This window comes from Panthera tigris, chromosome A1 (genome assembly GCF_018350195.1).
Source record: "Panthera tigris isolate Pti1 chromosome A1, P.tigris_Pti1_mat1.1, whole genome shotgun sequence".
NCBI lineage: Eukaryota > Metazoa > Chordata > Mammalia > Carnivora > Felidae > Panthera > Panthera tigris.
The window spans coordinates 220,543,225-220,567,333 of record NC_056660.1 but is presented as its reverse complement, the minus strand read 5'-3'; the positions used below and the strand labels follow the sequence as shown (position 1 = coordinate 220,567,333).

Genomic DNA, 24,109 nt, shown 5'->3' with positions numbered 1-24,109 from the left:
AGGTCTCTCGGATTTCAATTCCAGTGTTCTAGTCACTGGTTTGTTCAGCTCCTGTGCAAAACATCCATACACAATACACAATGCATACTCCCCCTTGCAATTAAGTGGTTGTCAAAAGAAACACGCCATTACCTTTCCCACATACTGAGGCTCGGAGCCCATGTATTCCTCCAGCACAAAAAATTGATTCCATACCCAGCCACGTTTAACTCGCTGGAAATGTGATCGCCTCCCTGGCAGGTGGAGAACATTTTCTGTTGGTTCTGTGGCTAAAGTCTGTTGTGGCTGTGGCTGAAGTGGTGTTAGGAGACCTCCATCAAACAGGACCCAGAGAAGCAGGGATAAGCAGTTCCTTGTGAGCATTGGCAAAGGCTTTCCTGCAGCAGAGTAATAAAAACTCCAGCACTTAACGTGGAATTGTGGAATCCAGGTTTGAGGTGTCTGTGGCCTCCACCACTTAACTTTTCTGTCTTATTGCGGAAATGATAATGCAGGCATCAATCCTTTGGATGAAAAGGTTTCTGCCGTATCACATTCCATCTAAAGGGACCTATAAAACAGATTAACAAAGATACATTAAATTGACAGAATTACATGATGATAATCATCAAAACTCTCATTATGTCTGCCAACACTTAAAGAAACAGAAGTGCACCTGGGTGGCTCAGTGGGTTAAACGTCCTACTCTTGGTTTCGGCTCAGGTCATGATCTCACAGTTTCGTGAGTTCGAGCCCTGCATTGGGCTCTGTGCTGACGGCAAGGAGTTTACTTAGGATTCCCTCTCTCTCTCTCTCTCTCTCTCTCTCTCTCTCTGCCCTTTCCCCACTCAAGCTGTCTCTGTTTCTCTTGAAAATAAATAAATGAACTTAACAAAGAAAAAAGAAAAAAAAGAAAACAAAAGCAGAGAGGATAGACTGTAAAATAATTACACTGCTAAATGGACACTGCTATTCAACTTGCAAATTTGGATAAACTAAGTTGTCTGCAGTCTTCAAAAGCTTTAGTTGTAATGAAGCAAAGGGTGTACCATTAACAGAAGCAATTTCTAAAATTCGATAATCATTTTAAGGCTAAAACACAGATCACTATTTTTAATGTGAACTAGGTTAAAGTAGGGCTTCACAAAGCCACCCTCTGATATTTGGGGTGGGATAGTTGTTACTGGGGAGCTATTATGTGCATTTGACTTTTAGCCACATTTCTTTTCTCTGCTCAGTAAATGACAGGAGCTTCCTCCCCACTTACTCCCAATCGTGACAACCAACATTTTCTCCAGGCATTACCAAATATCTCCAAGAAGCAAAATATGCCAAGATCGAGAACCATACACTTAGGAACAAAAAAATTAAAAAGCGAAAGAAAATCCCTAAAGTTGGAGAATAGGAAGAATCAGACCTTCCAGGAAAGAACAAGATAAATTACTAAATGTAATTCAATGATATCACTGAATGATAATGTCAGATGGTTTTATAAGCCTGTATAAGCTTTAGCTTTAAAGAATTGCTTCTCTAGCCTGGATATGTGGGAATTATTTTGTATAAGGTGTGCACTTGGAGTAAACTTGGATCCCCACCACACAGATAACCTCTCTTCTGAATTTAGGTAAAGGGAGTTTTGACCTCTTCCTTACAACAAGCAACTCTTTTTTTTTTTTTTTTTTTTTTTCATTCACTTATTTAAGGTTTATCGAGTGTCTACAAAATCTTTTATGGTACAGTCGGTGAGAAAACATACACAATCCTTGTCTTTCTTAAATCAGAAGCAGAAAATAAATGTAAAGAAAAATAAATGAGAGCAAATTTACTAATGCCCGGGGGAGGAAAAAACAAACAAACAAACTAAAACAAAAACAAAAACACAACAGACAGAATATCCTGATGGCAGAACTTACAGCAGCAAAAGCCAGCTTTACATGACAATTGCACTGAGAATGAAATGGACAAGAACAACCCTATACACCCTGGGAGCAGGGATGGGGAAAATGCAGTTCAAGCCAGCACGGTTTTAAATTTTTTTTTTTTTTCAACGTTTTTTATTTATTTTTGGGACAGAGAGAGACAGAGCATGAACGGGGGAGGGGCAGAGAGAGAGGGAGACACAGAATCGGAAACAGGCTCCAGGCTCCGAGCCATCAGCCCAGAGCCTGACGCGGGGCTCGAACTCACGGACCGCGAGATCGTGACCTGGCTGAAGTCGGACGCTTAACCGACTGCGCCACCCAGGCGCCCCAAGCCAGCACGGTTTTATACACTTGGCACTGCACGCTCACTGCCTACAGACTAAAATTGGAAGCTTTTCAAGAGCCAAAAATGTTGGAGGCTAGAAATTATATAGAATGCTTCCAAAACAAGAGAACTAAAATCAAAATCAATATATGTTTAATTAAACGTCTCTAAAACATGGCAACTTGTCAGCTGCAATTCAGCTCCATGCTTATTCAGTTATCTACAACATAACCAACATGATAATGCAATCCTCACAGATATTCAAATTTAAACATTTAATGTGGGAACCATGCTTGAAATAACATACGAGATGGGAGACATCCAAAAATTTTAATTTGAAAGCATTCTATAAGAATACTCTCCCCAAAAAGAAATAAAACAAGATATGGTAATTTTTCTTTTGTTTGAAGGGGTGAGACTGTTAGATACTGACAAAGACATAAGTAGGTATATGTTTAATTGTAGCTTTTTATTCTGGCAAAATCATGTTCATAAAAAGTCAACTTAGATGCGCATTGTCCAATACGGTAACCAGTAGCCATACGTGGCTATTTAGCTGAAATGTGGCAATTTGAGATTTTTAATTTAGGTAGCAAATTTCAGAGAATTAATACAAATAAGGAAGAATGTAGAATATTTCAATTTCTATGTTTATTACTTGTTGACATGATAACATTTTGGATATGTTTGGTTAAAAAAAAAACTATTAAAATTAACCTCGCCTATTTCTTTTTCCTTTTTTAATGTGTTTACTAGAAAGTTAAAATTATATATGTGGTTTGCATTATTTTTTTATTGGACAGCAAGAATTTAAATCACAAACTACGGTTGCCACTTCAGTAATTCGTTCACAATATTCAAAACCAAATACCGAGCATGAACTGTTTATGTCTATGTTGACAATATGCTGAAGAGGTCAGAAAATATTTGCAACGGTTTTCAATAAGTCTGAGCAGGCACAGTGCACATACTTTCTTCATCTGTACTCAAGTTGACATTGCTAACTAACATCAACATCCAAAGTGTTCTAATTTCTTAGTCTTTCCCTTTCTTCCATGTGTCTCCCCACACTCAGGTCAATCCTAGCCCACACGTACACAGGGCAGCGGGGGCGATAAACATGAATAGAAAAGATGAGTGGCAGGAACTCTGACTTCCCAAACCTAGTCTAATATATGTAATTAGGCTGCATTTTTATTTTTCTGTTCCATGCAATTTTTCTCCTCCACGTTTTAGGGGATCTACGATATCAAAACTCAGAGTTAGACAGCAGTGACACCTAGGGTTATTTCTTTAAGCACGTGGGTTCTTTGTTTTCTTTTGTTTTGTTTTTTATATCAGGGATTTTTGACGTTGGGCACCTGGGTATATTCGTCATCACAGCAACCAGTCTGGTTCCAGCTACCCTTTCTCCTTTGGAGTTGAAGTATCCAAAGTCTGAGTGTTGATCCTCGACAAAGTAATCTTTTAGAACTTCTCATCTGTTTACATCATTCCCCTTCTGTGACACTAAAATGTGTGTCTGTAACCCGAGGAGATCGGCTTATAAATGATTAGTTAAGTAGAGAAGAATTTGATTATAACATGAAAATTACGGTGTTTCATAAGCTAATTCCTCAACCCATTAAAAATTTAGCTCACAAAAAAATAATAGCCAAACACAAACACAAAATATTGTAGTAAGGCTGAAGTTAACTGGCACTATGGGAGAGAACAGTGTGGACTCATATCCCCATTTTTCTCATGTTCACATGGTCTTTCCTCTGGCTCTGTTCGGACACATGTTTTATTCGTCCACTTTTATGTACCTCAAACTTTTTTTTTCTTTCTCCTTAAGATACAATTTTATATTTAAAGGGATATTTACTTATTAGCAGTCCCTTGATGCTCATATTTCCCTTAGGATGATGATTGCGAGGGGTAACTTCAAAAGTTTTAGGGATTTGCACAAAATCTTATTATTTTTTTCTTTTTTGCCCATGAATCCTGCTGTTTTAATATAAATTCTACGGAACGCAAAGCTTTGTAGAAACTCACATATCATAGTGTAGTAGAAACATCTGTAATTAACAACTTAAAGCTGTCTCAGTGCGAATTGAAGACGTAATGTACAGCATGGAGACGATAGTTAACAACAGAATGTTATACATTTGAAAGTCACGAAGAGAGTACATCTTGAAGTTAGGATTTTTAATACCACACACATGAGCTTAAGAGGACTTGCATGAACTACCTCTGCACCAGCCTTGCCTTCTACCCCCTCTCCTGACTTCAAACCCTTTAGTTTTTATTAATAACAGTAGTAATAATTTATATTACAGATGCATGTGCATTTGCACCTTTGTGAAGAAGGTGCTACTATTAACGCTCCTTTCACAAAGGAAATGGAGTAACAGAAAAATGACACGGTCCTGGTCCACAAATGAATACGTAGCAGGCAGGTTTGAATCTGAGCAATTTGACTTCAGAGTTCATCCTCTTGGATGCTCTTCTATGCCGCCCCTATATTAGTGAATGCATAAATACATGAAAACCATGAGGGTTTCAAATCCTAACAAGACAAGGAATATGAGCCTAAAGACTTGACTTCCAAATACATCTCTTTTCCAAAGCTAAGTAACTATTTCAATAATATTAGGGCAGCTTAAGTTTCCTTAGACTCCTTTAGATCTTTTGTAAAGTTAGTGAATTGAAGCTATCAGGTCAACTTAGTTCCCTTTCAGTCAGGAGACTGGGGACTCCCTGCATTCACCGACCGGGATGTGAAAAGAGACACATAATTCTCGGCAGAGACGGGGGTTGGTGGAGAATTGCAAAAATTGACAGGGCCAGTGTGCTGACAGAATTGGATGGTGCCTGAGAATTAAGAAACCACACCACAGCCCAGCAAATCCACCCAGTAAAGTGTTAGACAGGCCAGATGACCCGAAGCAGTGTCCTACAGAGATGCAGGTAAGGTGGATTCCAGCTGTGCAGGCTTCTTTGCAGACAGTTTGATGTGGGGATGCGTGCCGGGTTCAGCCAGAGGAGAGGGCGGCCTGTTAGACCGACTTGACAACTCTGAATTTGGGGGTTGCTTCCAGCCTTGGTATACTTAGTCAAATCTTAATAAAATAGGTGAATAAAAAGACGGGTTTTGGAACAAAACAGATCTGTTCACTGCATAGTTTTACGCTAAGTAACGATCTGCCGAGCAGCATTGGAAATGTGAGGACACAATCAACAACGTTCTCATGTCTGTGGCCTATATACACGATGAAATCAAGCGTTTTTTAAACTCCTCACTAAATTAGAACGTGTGTCCCTGTGCATCTCCTAACTCATGCTGTTGCAGTGTAGTCCTAAAAGCTGTTCCAGGACTCTATATACTGTGGTCCCTTGGTGAACAGATGAACTGATATTATTTTCAGTGCATGATGCTGCTCCCAGCAGATCCCAGCCTCCGGCCACAGTTGTCAGCCAGGGAGCTTTTAAAGTGCTGTATCACAAGGAAAGTAATGTAAGGAGATTGAAGGACTCTGGTTCTTAAGTGAAAGAGAAACAACTCCCCCCAGGCATGAAACAAAGCCTAAATCACAAGGAAAAACTATCCTGAGCCATCAAACTGGGACCACTTGCCCCGGCACCAGTGGTGTTGTTATCAGAGCGAGAATAGCAGACTTATTCTGAGGTGTCAGCACCCTATGGAAACATGTGAACCTTTAAAGAAGATGTATTTGTTACAAAGGACATCACCAGAAGTGTGTGCTATTCCATATACTGGATTTCGGGCGTAGTGTTTAAAAATTTATATTTCGCCATTATTCCTAAACTTTTGTAGAGCCAAAGTGGCTTTCTGAAGACTTTTCAGACCTGACAATGGGTCTCTGGAGTCAAACATTCCTTTGAGCAAAAGAGAGCTTTTTTTAAATGATCATATATCAAAGGAGGGGATACTTGTATGTGAAATACCCATTATGTGAGTCTCCAAAGCTGAGAGATATCCAAAGGCTGTGGTTTCCACAGTTATTTACATAATCTCGGCTGTGTGTGCCTTGAAGAATAACTCCAGATAAAAGGTCTACTTCCTGCAAATTATACTGAAAGGGTCTATGTTGGAAGATATTTTATTAGGCTGACAGATATGTTAGTTATTACAAATGATTCTTTATTATGAGTATCACTCTAAGGCTACCTGAATCTTGGAAATCTTTAGTGGTGACTGTGTCTGTGGCCTGTAATTTTACAAGGACACATCTTAAAGTTGAAAGAAAGAAAGAAAGAAAGAAAGAAAGAAAGAAAGAAAGAAAGAAAAGAAGAAGGGAAGAAACTTTACTGCCCCCCATCCCATCTTCTATATAAATGGTCTTTTAATTTCAAATAATACAGAGGAAGGTCTTGTTTTCCATATACAAAGAAAAAGAAAATAATTTATGTAATCTGGAAATTATAAAAATATCAACAATAAACTCATACTTGTCCTCATGTAACTCTTTACCTCAAAAACATAACTTTTTAAATGTGGTTTATTTAACTTTATATTTAAAATTTTGTTTCATATTGTATAAATTTCATTATCATCCATAATTATTTAAAGATTCTAAGCAAATCTGATAGTTCAAGAATTTGACTCTAGAAAAATTTTCTGAAGGTTTTATTTTTTTGTTTGATTTTTTAATGTTTATTTTTGAGAGAGAGAGAGAAAGAGAGAGAGAGAGAGAAACAGAGCTCGAGCAGGGGAGGGTCAGAGAGAGAAGGAGACATAAAATCTGAAGCAGGCTCTAGGTTACTAAACCCACACCAAAAGGAAATTTACCTTCTCTGATGCAGCAAACCTTAATCCCAACTCTTGTCATTCATGAATTTGACACTGGGAAGTAGAGACAGCAAACCAATTTCCATTGCTTTTTGGGAATGTAACAAAGATGTCTCAAGGTGATAATTACTCTCTATGAGCTTAATTTGTGGAGTTCATTTATCCTTGCTCTGACTTGTACAGATGCTACACTGTTAAAAAAAAAAAAAAAAGAAAAGAAAAGAAAGACAAGAAAAGAAAGAGAAGAAAAGAAATAGAGGGGAAAAAAGAAAAGAGAAAAGAAAAGGAAAGAAAAGAAAAGAAAAGAAAAGAAAAGAAAAGAAAAGAAAAGAGAAAGTAAAGGAAAAAGGAAAGAAAACGAGAAAAGAAAAGAAAAAACTTCCCTCCACGACAGCCAACCAAGACTAAACTGCAGTTTCAACCTCTCTCAGAAGTGGAAATTTAAATCAAACTTGCTTAAATTTCCTGGCCAGCATGGGTGAGGTAATCTGTCCCATAACCGCCCCCTGCCCCTGCTTTTTCCTAATGGAAGGTAACCTCGCCTAAAATAATCCTTTCATTTCTTTTACCAATAACCTTGTCCTGTCCCATTTCTGCCTATAAAATCGTTCCATTTGATAGAACTCATTTCAACTTGTTAGATAGGATTGCCCTACACATGAATGGTTGAGTAAGCCAACTGGATACTTAAATGTACTCAGCTGAATTTTGTCTTTTAACAGATATGTTGGCAGGCACAGGATATGAAGTGAACTTCTGAGGACATTAGAAACTCAGGTAGGTATCCTACTAACACTTTCTAAAAACCATGGGAAAGCTCTTCTCTGTTCTGAACTCTACCCTCTTTGTGTTGAGCTCTTGACCTCATTGACTTTCCAATCAGTTCCCCATTTGATCAGAAACCCAGCCCTTGGTTTCATCCCCAGATTCCCAGATTCCACACTGGGAACTGGTGGTGGTAGCTGCAGCTTCCTATTTATTTGGAATCAGTATTGAAATCCCCATTTTGGAGTCTGCTAGTTAAGTGCTCTCCCCAGTCCCCAGATTCCACACTGAAAACTAACAGTATTTCAAATTATGATTCCCAGGATTTTGAGTGGAATATCCCAGCCCTTGCTTCTGTCCACAGATTCCATGTTGGGAACTGTTGGTGGTTTAGTCTGGAATCCTTGCCCAGATTCCACTTTGGTAACTGTTGGTGACAACTATGCTTCTTCTTTTGTTTGAAATTAGTCCACAGTTCCCCTTTGTTGATAACTGCTGGTTCAATCCTTTTCACCAGTCCAAAGTTCTACAGGAATTGTTTGGTAGTTCCCGGCCAGTATTGGACAGAGCCCAATTTAAAAACCAAACTAGGTCCACGGTTGGACTAGGGACCAGTTTGAACTGGACTGGGTCTAGTAATGGCTACTGCTAATGGGGAACTCAGAAGCAAGAAAGCTGCAAAAAATAGTGGGCATAAGTCAAGCATTTAAAAGCTATTAGTGCTAGCTACTTCAAAAAGATTCCTGTGAGGAGGTAATTTGGTCAGAAAATGGGTCAGATTGACACTAGGTTGACCACCAACCTCAAGGAAATTTACATGCAATTCTGAGGTACTGTAAAACACCCCACAATTCCCAAACCTGTGGCATATCCCTCTCAGGTATTAGTTTGGCTCTGAGGAATCCAAAGGCCTAACTAAAAGAAATGCAACCCTTTATACCCAAAGAGTTGAGTGTACTAGCTCATTTTGTTTTAAGGAACTGTGGCCCATGGAAGCTGAAGATATTTAAAAATGAAAAATAAAAAAAAAAAGGCAAAGTTTTAACAAAGACCGCCTATAATTACAGTGGCTATTATGGGGCACATTCCAATTAGACAAGACCTTCTCTTTAAAAAATGAACTTGAGGGGCACCTGGGTGGCTCAGTTTGTTAAGCATCTGATTTTGGCCCTCTCTGCCCCTCCCCCACTAATGCTCTTATCTCTCTCTCTCTCTCTCAAAAAATGAATAAACATTAAAAAAAATTTAAAGTGAACTTGAAAGTAAGGGTTCTCACATTAAACAAATAGAATGAGCTACCTATTTTAATTGTCATGTAAAAGTTTCCTAAGGGCTTTAAGATTCCAAAATAACCTCAATGAAAGATGCATTGCAAAAAACTAATGAAATATTAAAGGCATAAAAGGAATCTGAAACACCTCAGCTCCCACACTGCATGCTTCTAGGGGTCCATCATCAAAATGTGGCCTCAAGGATTGAAGTCTCAGTTATAATCAACTGGGCCACTGGAAAAGACATTGTCCTCAAAGACCCTATGCAAATTCTTCAACATCCTTTTGAATGCCCCCATATCTACTTCAGAATGAGGACTCCCACCTACATGGGGCACTCTCAAAGCTGATAGAATTCTGAGAGATTTTCTGATAAACTGCTATATTATTCTCCTAAACAACCAAGGGGAAACTAAAATTAATGGGGTTTTTCAGTACTGCCAGAAATATTTATTATTTGTCCCAGTGGAAAGCTGACAAGATATTTGGGAAAAAAAAATAACTTTATGATCAGAAGTTTGATCAATTGGAGGGGAATATTCAAACTCTGATAGGAAATTTTTAGGCCTCTCTCCTAAGCTCAATGCACCCAGAGGGAAAACGTTCCAACCTAGAGGGATGGGTGTGTTAGCCCTTGATATCATGTAGGTGGCAACTCAACTTTTGAGGAATTAAAAATAGCTGTCCTTGTTTTACAAATCTAGTCTATACAAGATCAGAGATGTAGCTCCACAAACAATTCAAAGTCCACTAATCTTTTTTTACCAACACCAAAACATCCTGTTTATTTCAAAAAACTTGTAAGAATTGCAAAATTTCTTGCTATGGGGGAACAAAAGTCTTTCCAGGAAGAGTTTTCATTTTTTTCCCCTCTGCCTTTGAGAAGTAATTGTTATGCCCATATCTCCCTTCTGGAGAAGGGACTTCTCCAGAACTCTTATGCAGACCATCTCTTTGACATGCAAACTTCTGGTAGATAATTCTTACCTGAAGGAGCAGGAAAGGAGAGAGGTTATTTGAATAGGTCCAACTTCTTTTAATACCTAATAAATTTTGTATTATTGTACCTAATTTATGGCAGCAATTTTAAAATGGAAGCTATATGGTCTCTTTTTGTGTCTGTATGTTCATGTGTCTGTATATGTATTTATGTTGTAGATACATGGTATTTTCTACCTCTGAATGATGCTGTCAAAATTAATTGGCAAAAGAGCTTGATTTAATTAGCTTAAAAAAAATTAAGTGCTTCTATAAAATTAAGACTCAGAAATATGACAGGAACTTAATCCAAATGAATTTTGGGTTCCCATGATCTAGAAACCTATTCAGTACGAAAGCTAGTTTAAGTTGTCAGTTTAAGTAAAACTAGCATGTCTTTAGCGCTATCAGCATTAAGTATAATACTTTTATTCTACCTCCACTAACTAATGGTCAAATGGATTCATGTTACCTCTTACAGTTTGTCAGCAAAAACAATAATTTAAAGATGGTTAGCTCTTGTGAAATTTTCATGACTAATTTAAATATAATTATTAAGAAAAAGTTAATAGACATAAGATAATCAGTGTATAATGAACTTTCAGCAATATTTGTGTCTAATCAAATAATTTTCCCAAATCTTTTTGGTGACTTAACTCCTTAGAGTTTTGTTAAGTTAAATTAGATGATGGGTAGTTATTAAATACTTACATCATTTGCAAATAAGATAAAATACCGAAATATTTATTACTGAACATAGGTTTATCTATAAGATATCTGGAGGTGTTAGTGTTACACTGGAAAATTGAGGAAGAAATATGCTTCTAGAAATTATTAAATATATATGTTCTTGAATTTGCCAATCTAAAGAAAGGTGTTATAACAAACAGTTCACAATTGTTTACTTCTTAGTTTTCCTAGGAAGTAAGGTTTCTAAGGGTTAAGAATTCTAATTAATGTATGCGATTAAAGCTACTAGAAATAATAAGGGAAATATCTCCACATGTAAGCAAAATAAAATGTGTGCTTTAATGAGGAAAACGTCTTAGAAGGCTTGTGGAAAATAAATCTTTGGGAAGGAATCTATGTGTGTGATCTGGGCTGTCTAAAATTGGAATAATTTTAATTAAGTGAATGAGCTTTAATATCAAAAGTAAGCTGGTACAAAATTAAACTTTGGTGTTCTCTGTTAACATGACAAAGTTTTCTTGAATTACTGTTCTGTTCTTTGTAATAAGAGATTATGAAGGGTTTTCTTCACCTTTAAAGTAATCTGTCTAGAAAACAAGAATTTCACAAGAATTTCATATTTTATCAAAATAATATCCTATGCTTTATATTGTCTTAATCACCTCTTTGATTACTTAATAAAATTGAAATTTCTCAGTATTACAAGCTAATTTTTGCTAACAACTATGTAACCTCCTATATTGTCTTAAAATCTTTTCATTGTCACTTTGGTTAAATAGATAATTAAGTATTATTTGATAATAATCCATGATCTTATTTAGTTAAATGTTCAAACTTTTTTTTGTATTTTTGACAAACTTCCTAAACTTCACATTCTAAATAATGTCTTTTTGACTTAAAACTAACTTTGAGATAAGAGACATTCAATAGGTCCCTGGAACAGCTGGAAATTTTGATATGAAACAGAATTAAGAAAACAATCCCATTTATAATTTTACCAAGAATAATAAAATACTTAGAAATAAACCTAACCAAGTTGGCGAAAGACCTGTACTCCAAAAGCTATGAAACACTGATGAAAGAAATTGAAGATGGCACAAACAAATGGAAAGATACTCCATGCTCATAGATGAGAAGAACCAATATTGTTAAAAATTCCACACTACCGAAAGCAATCTACAGATTAATGCAATCCTTATCAAGATACTGACAAAAATTTCACAGAACCAGAACAGACCAATCTTAAAATTTGTATGTAGCTACAACAGAGCCCAAATGACCAAAGCAGTCTTGAAAAAGAAGAGCAAAGCTAGAGATATCACAATCCCAATTTCAAGACAATTACAAAGCATATTGATCGAAACAATATGATACTGGTGCAAAGATAGACACATAGATCAGTAGAACAGAACAGAGAGCCCAGAAATAAACCCAGGATTACAGGGTCAACTAACCGAGAGAAAAAAGGCAGGAACATACAATGTGGAAAAGACAGTCTCTGAAACAAAGGTGTTGGAAAAACTGGACAGCTACATGCAAGAGAATGAAATGGGACCCCTTTCTTACACCATATACAAAAATAAACTCAACATGAACATAAATGTGAGAACTTGAAACAATAATATTCCTAGAGGAAAACATAGGCAGTATTTTCTCTGACATAGGACATAGAAACATTTTTCTTGATGTCTCCACAGGCAAGAGGAACAAAAGTAAATATTGAAAATACACCAAAATAAAAAGCTTTTGCACAGCAAAGGAAACCATCAGCAAAACAAAAAAAGGCAACCTACTGAATGGCAGAAGATGTTTGCAAATGATACGTCTGATACGGGGCTAATATCCAAAATATGTGAAACACTTATACAGCTCAACACCAAGGAAACAAATAATCCTATTCAAATGGTTGGAGAACCTGAATAGACATTTTTCCAAGGAAGACATACAGATAGCTAAGACACATGAAAAGATGCTCAACATCACTAATTTTCAGGGAAATGCAAATTAAAAACACAATGAGATATCAGTTTACACCTGTCAGAAGAGCTAAAATTGAAAAGACAAAATATAAGTGCTGGTGAGGATGTGGAGAAAAAGGAACCTTTGTGCACTGTTGGTAGGAATGCAAATTAGCGCAGCCACTGTGGAAAATAGTATGAAGGTTCCTCAAAAAATTAAAAATGGAATTATATCTGATCGAGTAATTCCACTAATGGAATGGGTATTTACCCCAAGAAAATGAAAACAAAAACAAAAATGAATTTGGATATGAGTACTCCTTTCTTTATTGCAATGTTATTTACAATAGCCAAGATATGGAAGCAACCCAAGTGTCCAATGACAGATGAATGGATAAAGCAGATGGGATGTATAATGGAATATTATTCAGCCATAAAAAATAGGAAATCTTGCCATGTACAACAAAATGGATGGACCTAGAGTGCATAATGCTAAGTGAGATAAGTCAGAGAAAGAAAAATAACATAGGATTTCATCCGTATATGGAATTTAAGAAACAAAGCAATGAACAAAGAAAAAAAAGAGACAAACCAAAAAATAGACTCTCAAATACAGAGAACAAACTGGTGGTTGCCAGAGAGGCAGTGAGGAGGGGGATGGGTGAAATAGATAAGAGAAATTGAGTATACTTATTTTCATGAGCACTGAGAAATGTATAGAATTGTTGAAACATTATATTGCACATGTGAAACTACTAGAAGTCTATTGGTTTATTATATTTGAACTAAAAAATTCAAAAAAAAATTAAAAATTATTTTTATAAAAAAGAGATTAAGTGAATTAGGTGTATTTGATACATTAAGTTACATGTAAATCATTGGCAAATGAGAAGTATGCCAAACCTTGTTTACCTTATATTTAAATAGGTATATATTAATATCAGCACTCCAAAAATTATATGAAATTCTTAAAATTATGATATATCCTGATATAATGTCATTCTAGGTACTATCTTAAAATGTTGTATTTCACAGAAATAACCAAATTTCCTTATCAACTGCATTATAGTGAACTCTCATCAGGTCTTTAATCATGGTCATTTGGGGGCGCCTGGGTGGCTCAGTCGGTTAAGCGTCCGACTTCGGCTCAGGTCACGATCTCGCGGTCCGTGAGTTCGAGCCCCACGTCAGGCTCTGGGCTGATGGCTCAGAGCCTGGAGCCTGCTTCCGATTCTGTATCTCCCTCTCTCTCTGCCCCTCCCCCGTTCATGTCTGTCTCTCTCTGTCTCAAAAATAAATAAACGTTAAAAAAAAAAATCATGGTCATTTGTAAATCTTTTGTTACTCATCGAGATACTGTTTTACTCTGATGCTTCTACAAAAATATTCCTGCAAGAATGTTTCACTTCAAGAAAGCTCATGGACTTTTGACAAGTACAAACTTCTGAAAACGTTAAGATTATAAAACTGAACTGGGTAAGATTTTCCAAAACTAGTGGAAAAACTGGATTCAAGCAGAACAAATATTAAATTAGATGGGGTTGATTAACTAAGACAATCATCATGATTACTTATGACTCTTTGAAACACTGCTAGTTCCTTGATACTTTGTTCTTGCAGATTTAAGGAGATGCTATACTTATGCTATGACTTAACTGCAAGTTAGTAAAGTATACCTTTGTAAACAAAGGTGAAACCATTTACTGTTTCTCCCTACTTGATCCTTTCAGAATTTAGCAACTCTTGAGTATTCTTTTCATGGCAATATAGTTAGCTATCTGCCTAAGTTCAATAAGAATCTGTTCTTCTTATAACAGGACACAATTGAAAAGATTGAGTATATTACTAAAACTTTGACTGAAAGGATATTACAGGTAAATCTAATGGCCAGTCCTTGGTTTGGCTTTCTGGCCTCCGAGACTTTTGAGAGTTCAATCTGGGACTCCTTATGAAAAGTTCCAACAAAGCAGTCTTAAAAAGAACTTGTATGGTTAATCGCTATTCTTGCTACAGTTATGGAAATAGTCAGGCTGAGTTTAATACAAACAAATTAGTTTTACTCTGATTATCTTTGGTAAACAATGGGGGGTAACTGTAAAGAGAAAATTATTTGCACCTTTGGCTACTTTAGATTATAATCTTGTTAATTGTCTTAGAGGTTTTGTTATATGCCTGTAAACTGGACTGGATCCTGAACTGTTCTAGTTTCCTCAAATACCTGGCTGCAAATCTCCAAACTGACATTTTCAACTTTCTCCCACCCTTCAGATGTGGGAATCACTAAGAACAAAGATTGCCTTTGAGTCTCCTGGGAAGGGACTACACCAGATCCTCTTCACTACCCAGATGACAGCCAAAACCTCAGGCCTTGAGTATGTATCTCACAGCGGAAGAAGGTTCTGCCTGATATCTAGTTCTGTGCAGATGCTGGAGACCTCTGGACCAAACTGAAGGAGAGGAAGAGGAGTAACCGACATCAAGATGCCCTGCTTCCTCCCAAGAGGATGGATCAAGACAAAACTACCTTGACTATTTATGAAATCCTTTCTTCTTTTCTTTCCTTTACTCTGGCAATGGCCTGGAAGGATAGCACCATCATTTGCATTTCTGAGGCCATAGCAATGGGGAGCAGGGTGGCAACCTTTCAGACATCTGGATTTGTCATAAAAAAAAAAAAAAAACTGACCTGTCCATGATCCCAGAGACCTCGTAGTCCACTTCCCTGTCTCTGATTAACAACCCCAAACTTTGTGTCATATTGTACAAAGAAAGGGGCACAAGGCAAAGATAACTAGAACAAATTGCCTCTGTGATCTACAGACACTTATACACTGGGGTCCAGGATATCACCTTTCCAGTCCTGAGCCACAGGTTCAATGCTAGGAGGCATTCACGATTCAGAATTTTTTTTTTCTGAAATGTTTGTTTGTTTGTTTGTTTATTCATTTATTTTTGACAGAGAGAGAGAGAGAGAGAGAGAGAGAGAGAGAGAGAGAGAGAATCTGAAGCAGACTCCAGGCTGTCAGTGCAGAGCCCGATGGAAGGCTCAAACCCAGGAACCCTGAGATAATGACCTGAGCTGAAGTCAGATGCTCAACCAACTGAGCCACCCAGGCGCTCCTCATTAACTCTTGAAAATAATAAAGATCCAACACTAAATCAACAGCTTCCCCCCAAAAAAATGTTGCTCTCAAAAAATACTTGTATTTATTATTCATTTTTTCCTTGTTACGTCTGAGTAGAATTTATTTTACACTACTACACTGTATGGATATGCCACAACTTGTTTACCCATTTAATTGTTGATGGACATTTCAGTTGTTGCCAGTTTTTGACTATTACAAATAAAGCTGCTAAGAACTTATGCATCCAAGTCTGTATGGATACATGCTCTCACTTTTCTTGGGTAAAGAGCTATGAGTAACATGACTAACCATTTTCTTAAATGATTTTATGATTTTTAAACCTTAAATAACACATTTTTCTTGCAGCTTAGACATAATAAGGCATACATTCAGAACCATAAATAGGGATTGGATTGTAGTTTTCAAGGAGAAAAATATGGGGACCGGGGAGGAAAGCAAGGAGAGCTATTACAGAAGAGAAACAGTAAGCAGCAAACATTCTCAAATTCTAACACCAGACAGGCGATACTGAGATCACACAAGGCTAAAAAGATACTATTTTTCCTTAGAATTATCTATTTAACTCTTGATGTTTCTCATTGCGAAGTTTCAATTGTAAATCTCCAAAAAAAATTCTGGAACTCTCTATAAAGTCTTACAAGCATTGCTATGGCTGCTTTATCTAGTGTATGCCACATTATTATGATAACTTTTAATTTAGAGAACCCACACTACCTTTAAAAAATATGTATTTAAATTACAAATTACTATATTACACTGTTGATTGATTAAAATATCCCTGTATGTCATGGCTCTCCTGACTTTCTTGTAGCACAGGGAACATGAATGTTTTTTCTTCTTTTGGTCACGACTCTATCATTTTACTCATTGAAATATATTTTATTTGTTACTCAATTATTCAAACAGTTAAGGAATGCATGTTATTTATCAAGGTATCAGCTGTACCATGTGAAATTTATGTTTTTTTTTTAATTTTTTAAATGTTTTATTTATTTTTTGAGAGAAAGAGAGCGAGGGAGCAGGGGAGGTGCAGACAGAGGGGGGACAGAGGATCCTAAGTGGGCTTGGTGCTAATAGTAGAGAGTCCAATGTGGGGCTCAAACCCATGACCATGAGATCATGACCTAAGCCGAGGTAAGAGGGTGACCAAGTGAGCCACCCAGGCACCCCTGAAATGATCTTGATCTCTTCTGCTGTAATATTTTACTAGAGTATCATTTCCAAACTATATCATTGCATTATTTATTCAAATTACTAACTTGTATTATGACAGTCAGATATGTCCTTTTGATGAAAATTTGTAAATACTGTATCAAAAGGAAATTTAAATGACCTATATTGGCCCCCAGATTTTTGCTATTTCTTCAGCATACAAATATTTATTCAGCAGCCATTTATATTTATCTAGGCACAATTTTAAACACTTGCAGTCTATCACTGAACAAAACTGACAATTTTCTATCCATATGGTCCCTTCCCTAGGGAGATAATACAAATGATGCTGATGTAATTACTTGAATATTTTAATTCCCATATTTAAAACACTGATCATGTACTCTGTGTGTATGTGTTGTATGTTTATGTATTATTCTAAGAAATTTATAATTGACTTGCAAGATTGTAGAACATGACTGTTTTTATTATTATTTTTTTATTTGCAGACTTCCAAACTTTTTTAATTTCTTAATCAAGACCTTTTTAGAAAACGTATAATGCCACACGGACTATTTCATTTTCCTAGAACATGTAAGGTGTAATTGCTTCCAGTGTTCCTGTGGACAACAGTCAGACCTATCTCAACTTCAAATATGCCTAGTAGGATTTTCCACTTTTATAAAGATTATTATATACAAATGGAGGGGCATCTGGATGGCTCACTCAGTTAAGTGTCCAACTCTTGGTTTAGGCTCAGGTCTTGATCTCACAGTTTTGTTGGTTCAAGCCACATATCGGGCTCCGTGCTGGCGGTATGGGGCCTGTTGGGGATTCTCTCTCTCTCTCCCTCTATCTTTGGCCCCTCTCCCCTACTCGTCCTCTCTCTCAAAAATAAATAAATAAACTTTAAAAAATACCAAAGGAAACAGAAAAAATAAAAGTAAATAGAATAAAAGAGAAATGGTCAAAAGGTGGAGCCTGGGGGGGGGGAGAACAGTTGTTCAGTTTTGTTTGTTTTTTTTTTTTTTAAATCTCATAAATCTAAGGAAGCAGTAAAATATTATTTCCAAAAAATTCCATACAAATGATGGAATTATATAAAATGTAGATGAGGCAACTGAGATCTGTGTATCAGACAGATTTATACTAATGTTATAATCCAGGGATTAGCAAATATTTTCTGTAAAGCATCTGATAAGAAAGATTTTTGGCTTTGTGGGCCTTAAATTCTGTCATAAGTACCCAACTGCCACTGTGGCCTAAGAGAAGTTATCAACAATATGGAACCAAATGGGTGTGGCTGTGTTTCAATAGGATTATGTTTACAAAATCAGGCAGTGAGCAAGATTTGGCCATGGCTTGCTGGCTGACCTCTAAAATCTGAAGATCTTTTAAACAGAACCTTTTAAGAAGTACAGCAGGAATGTATTCCTGATAAGTGGGTATGAATGCCAGACCTTCCGCATCCATAAAACCATCCTGTGCTTAATTCTCTTTCAAATACATGAGATATGTGGGAAAAAAAAATGGAACAGAGAGACGTATTAAGTAAGACATTGTGATGCCCAGAAAGCTTCGTCCATCGCTAACCAACATGTATTCTTTCTAATTGAGATATGAACTTTCAGATAATGTCCCTTGATTGCTTTGAAAGGATAGATACCCTTCAACATACAGTAGAAAACACACCACATCCCAGCATGAGGAATAGACACTAATCCGCACTGACCTACATCATTAGAGGCTCTGAAGTAATGTCCCTAGTGTGACTTCTGCATGCTCCCCGCTCTCATGATTAATGAATACGGTATTTCAGCAGATGCCTGCTCTCACTTTCTGCACTTAGAGACAGCAGATGGGTGACAGAGAAAGACAAACAGTAGCCATAATTCCGTGACAGCTTCTGAGCTTGGATCTTGATGCATCCGGTCTCAAGGCAGCAGATCTAACAACATTTCTATCTTTTTTTTTCTCTCTCTCTCTCTATTATTCTTTTTCTTCTTTCATCCTGTCTCTTTCTCTCTTAGGACTTGTCATGCTCTTAAAATAGGTGAAAAATACGTTACCACTGAACTCTAGGGTGTGATGCAGGTAGTTTCCATTCTTTCTGCTAACCGAATGATGAGGGCAGGGGGATCTTAGCAGTTAGGCAGCTGCTCTCAGCACAGATTCTCTCAAATGATAAACGAACTGCCCTCGATTTGCTGGTGTGAACACGTAGATGAATATTGACTTGGACAGGTGCTGAGCTTTTCTTTAATTTCATAAATTGCATTGGATTCCCTCTCTGCTGCCAGCAGAGTCCTTATCGCTTCTTATGCAGTTCAGAGTTTATTGCTTATTAAACAATTAATAAAATCCAGAAGCTAGATGGCTTTCCAGCTCAAAAATCTGGGCAATTCTAGGCTTTCAAAATCACTGATTCTGAATTGAAGGTTATGTAGACACAGCAGTAAAAAAGAAAGGCATTTCCATTTCTTATTTAATTGGAAGGTTATAGTTTCCATTAATTTCATATACCATTTCAAACTGAATGTTTATCAATGCAACATAAAAGTATAGGAAACAATGGTACTATGTAAGTAAAGGAAGTCCCACCTGCTTATCAAGCCAGGTATTTGGTAATAAACGTAAATTTGTCAAGCTGCTGCACTTTGCATCATTATGGTTTGGAAGAAAAATCAATAATGCATTTGTAGGGGTAGCATGCATTGAAATGAAACAAAGAAACAGTCTCACTCTAGGTGAACTCACAATGGAATATTATGAGAAAATTTAATGGTAAACCTACAGCTTTATAGATCGAGAAGCTAATCAATCAATACTAGAAACCTGCAAGTAAACAGATACAGCACCACCTTATACCAGGTATAGCATACAAAGTAGGCATTTATTTGTTATCTTTGTACATGTATTAAAAAATACTTTTTAAAAGTTTGGCTGCCTAACAACGACTGCCAGTTTCTTTGTGGATGTTTGAGTTAGATCATAAGAAATGAGTATCATAAATGGTTCTGGATATAAGTTTGGAGAATGTTCATTTTTGTAGGTTACCCAGTCTTTGTAAGGTATTTATTAGGAAAGGGATATTGTTTAATTTGGAGTCTGTTTAAATGAGGAAGGAGAGAGAGATGGACAGAGGGAAAAAATGAAGTTAAAGTTAGCTTTATTTTTATCAGCGCTGCCCTAGAAGGAGAGTATACCCTGAAGGTCCTTGCAAGCAACATCTGTCCTGATAGGTCCACAAATGTGTGTATTTCAAACATTAGCTTTATTGCCAAATTGTCCTCCAAAGTAAATACTTTGATTTATACTCCCGCCCAAAGTATATGAGAACCAATAGCTCCTTATCCTCTAAAATCCTTATTTCTAGAATTTTGACCTTTAAGCTAATCATAGATGAAAAAAATATATAAAGTTTTTAATGCTTACTTATTTTTGAGAGAGAGAGGGAGAGAAAGAGAGAGAGCGAGAGAACGAGTGGGAGAGGGGCAGAGAGAGAGGGAGACACAGAATCGGAAGCAGGCTCCAGGCTCTCTGAGCTGGCAGAGCTGAATGCCAGGCTTTTCAGGTACTACATAATGTTGGTCAGATGACTATTTCTAGGTTGTAATGTGTGTTTTAATGTTTATGGATTATTATAACAGCAGAAACTTCACATTTCGTGGTTGAATTTGTTTTGTTCCCATTAAGAATTCCGGGTGTGGTGTCTGTTTTCTGATGTTTCATCTAGCTGGTACTCTCATTTCCTTCTTATGCAAATCTTCGACTCTCTTGGAATCCAATTTAACATATAGAATCGGGTAAGTAATTAGCTACATTTTGGAATTCCAATTGTCCTAATATCTTTTAATAACTAACACAGGTAATAATGTTGTAATATACTAAGAGTTAATGTTTATTGCATTTGACAATATTCTGGACACTCTTCTAAAAACATTATGCGATTAGTCATTTAATGCTTACAAATATCATACTTTTTCTTTTTTAAGTATCCATAGTTAACAAATGAGGAAATTAAGACACAGTGGGGTTCAGCCTGCCTATCCTAGGGGCTCCACACCACCACTGGCCTGAGTTAACCAAAAATCTGAGTTCTTTGTGTTCCAGAAAAGAATTCCTCTACAGTTTGCACTAAAAAATACTCTGTACCTGGTAGATAACTTTGTGCATCTATAGATCTCTTGCTGTCCTACTGCTTCAGGCACACTGCACAGTGGCACCAACTCTGGATGGTGCAAGAGGCATCACTTTTGAACCTCTATATGCTCTAACAGAAAAAAAAATACTGAAATGAGAGAGCTAAAGTCTCATAGGCAAGACTTTTGGCAAAACTCAGATGGTAGGAGAGGAAATCATGAGAGTTTCTCTTGTTTATTTGCCCTGCACGTCGTCGTGTGTGGTCCTGGTGTTTTCCTTTTCTCTCAGCTGCCCATCGGACGGAGTCCCAACCTGCAATGAGCCAAGTTTAAGTGCATTAAGTGTGTTAAAACTAGCCTCTAGGACATGCTGCAACACCACATTTCTACTCGTTTTGAAACAGATCTACTTTACAGGCTTAAAAATTTGAGTATATTGATAGGTACTGGGCTATTTTCAAAGTAAAGAGCCTCAATTCTATATGGTATCAAAATGGAAAGATTCATAACCTCAGTAAAGGGCGCCTGGGTGTTCAGTCGGTTAAGCATCAGACTCTTGATTTCGGCTCAGGTTGAGATCTCACAGTTGTGAGACCAACCCTCGTGTCAGGCTCTGTGCTGAATGCAGAGCCTGCTTGGGATTCACTCCCTCCCTCTCTCTTTGCCCCTTCCTCATTTGTGTACTCTCTCTCTCTGTCTCTCTCTCTCTGTCTCTGTCTCTAAATAAATAAATAAATAAATAAATAAACAAACTTGAAAAAGTTACCTCAGTAAAATGAAGGAAAATTATACTAAAAAAACTTAATATATAATAATAATTCACCAGAAATTCATAATCATTAGCAAGAAGAAGATATGGAACAAAGGGAGCAGTTGGTGACGTAAAGGACGCTGGTCTTAATTAGTGAATGTATATAAACTATGACTTGTTTTTCCCATAGGTCCATAAGGATATAAACAGGAAGATTTTTATCACTATGTTGTTCATAAATGGAGGTAGGCACATCGCTCTTCATCACCACAGCAGCAGAGATATAAAATGTGTTACAGGTACAAGATACTATAAAGAAATCAGAAGTAATGAACTAGATTCACACGCAGCATCATAGCTCAATCTCACAACCGTAATGTTGAGTGGAAAACATGAAATGGGAAAAAAAAATAACAAAAATAATTTCTACAATGTAAGAATCAAGAACAATCAAAATGACACCAATGTTTCTATGACAGTATCTAAGGCAAAGTACGGGAAGGGGACTGGTAAGGACACACATCGCATTCTCTTGAATAACTTTTTCTACACACGTGGAGGCATGGAAGAGGGGTGACAGGAAATCATATGAAGAATGGTAGGTACCACATCAAGTAAGGATGTTAGTGAATCAGGACCTGAAGCACATGGTTAACTCAGTTTTGTACACCCAGGGTCTGACGGAGAGAACAAAGTAACTAGAGACTCATCATGTGGGCAACTCCAACACTTAGAGATGGAGAGATTTCATTGTCCAAGAAATGTCATCCTGAGTGATAACACAGGCGACAAATGGTGAACAGGTTGGAAAAGGCTTCTCTTTATGCAATATTAGGCTCATAATGAATTTCAAAGGGCTTTGGAGCACTGATAATGTTTTTTTTTCAGTGATTCCCTAAAGAAAATTAAAGTTTTATATATTAGTACTATATTAATTTAAAAAGTATAAACACATCGCTGACTTGAGAGAATTATTTTTAGATTGTGAAATGTAAAGTTTGAACAAGGTTTATAAATTTTACCAAGCAATTAACAGGATATTTTGAGACAAATCCTTGATAAAAAGAAGCATCATTAACGTGTGTGTAAAAATACTCCGTGCTCTGGAAAGCGGTGATTATCATACTTCATATTACTGTTTATGATATTTTTAAGGAAGACAATTCTTCGTGCCTCTCTTGTGTTTCTGCACATCGTGCAAATGAGGCACTGGTTGCCTTTCTGGATCATCTTTTAAATAATGGAAGATAAGGGTGACTGGGGGGGCTCAGTGGATCAAGCCTCCAACTCTTGATTTCAGCTCATGTCATGATCTCACAGTTCATGAGTTTGAGCCCCGCATCTGGCTCTGTACTGACAGTGCGGAGCCTGCTTGGGATTCTGTCTCTCTGTCTCTGCCCCTCCCCTGCTCATGCTCTCTCTCTCTCTCTCTCAAAAATAAACAAATAAACATTAACAAAAATAAAGGATGGAAGGTAAACATGCGGTATTTTCCTGTCGCAATGGTCGTATCTACTTATAGTCTTGGGATAGAGAGATAATATCTCCCTCCAGAACAAAAGTCAAATATGCTTAATGGCCCATCATAAAGCATTCAGTTTTCTAATTCAACTCACGGCCTGTGCAGGTGTCACTTGGTCTTTTCCACATCACCTCACGAGATTCAAGGTTCAGGAAATGGCACAAGAAAAACCTGATACAATGGCTACTGCTGTCACTGTGAGTAACACAGTCAACTGTCTCTGACTCATGAGTCTCATGCCTAGTCCCTGCATCCATGGCACTGTGGCAGGCTGACTTTTTAGCCTGAAAGCAGGTTAAAATCTCACACAGTTCTTAACAGTAAGCAAGAGAAAAAAGAATGGACATACGGAACCCTAATGTTTGAGTCTGTGCTGACATCACAAACAAGTATATTTTCTTTATTCAAGATGTTAAAAGATGGGCACGTGGGTGGCTCAGTCAGTTAAGTGTCTGACTCTTGGTTTTAGCTCAGGTCATGATCCCATGGTTTGTAGGTCCGAGCCTTCCATCAGGCTCCACGGTTGGCAGCTTGGAGCCTGCTTGGGATTCTCTCTTTCCCTCTCTCTCTCTAACCTCCCACATGCCCGCTGTTTCTGTCTCTCTCAAAATAAATAAATAAACTTAAAAAAGAAAAGATGTTAAAAGAGATTTCTCAGATTATCAAAGGTATACAACCATGGATTCATCACAGTCACAGAGAGTTGAACTATG

The 24,109-nt window shown here is 37.1% G+C and overlaps 1 protein-coding gene across 1 annotated transcript in view; it reads right to left on the bottom strand.

The window, feature by feature from the left end:
- The window catches only part of CDH12 (cadherin 12), a 291,099-nt gene extending 267,373 nt beyond the window's left edge, over window positions 1-23,726 (bottom strand). Inside the window, exons 1-2 of the mRNA XM_007075935.3 lie at window positions 23,491-23,726; window positions 133-550 (exon numbers count right to left, since the gene is read on the bottom strand). Of these exons, the coding sequence (XP_007075997.1) occupies window positions 133-363 (231 nt within the window). The 5' untranslated portion in view covers window positions 364-550; window positions 23,491-23,726. The remainder of the gene's footprint in view (window positions 1-132; window positions 551-23,490) is intronic.
- Between the last annotated feature and the right edge of the window lie 383 nt (window positions 23,727-24,109).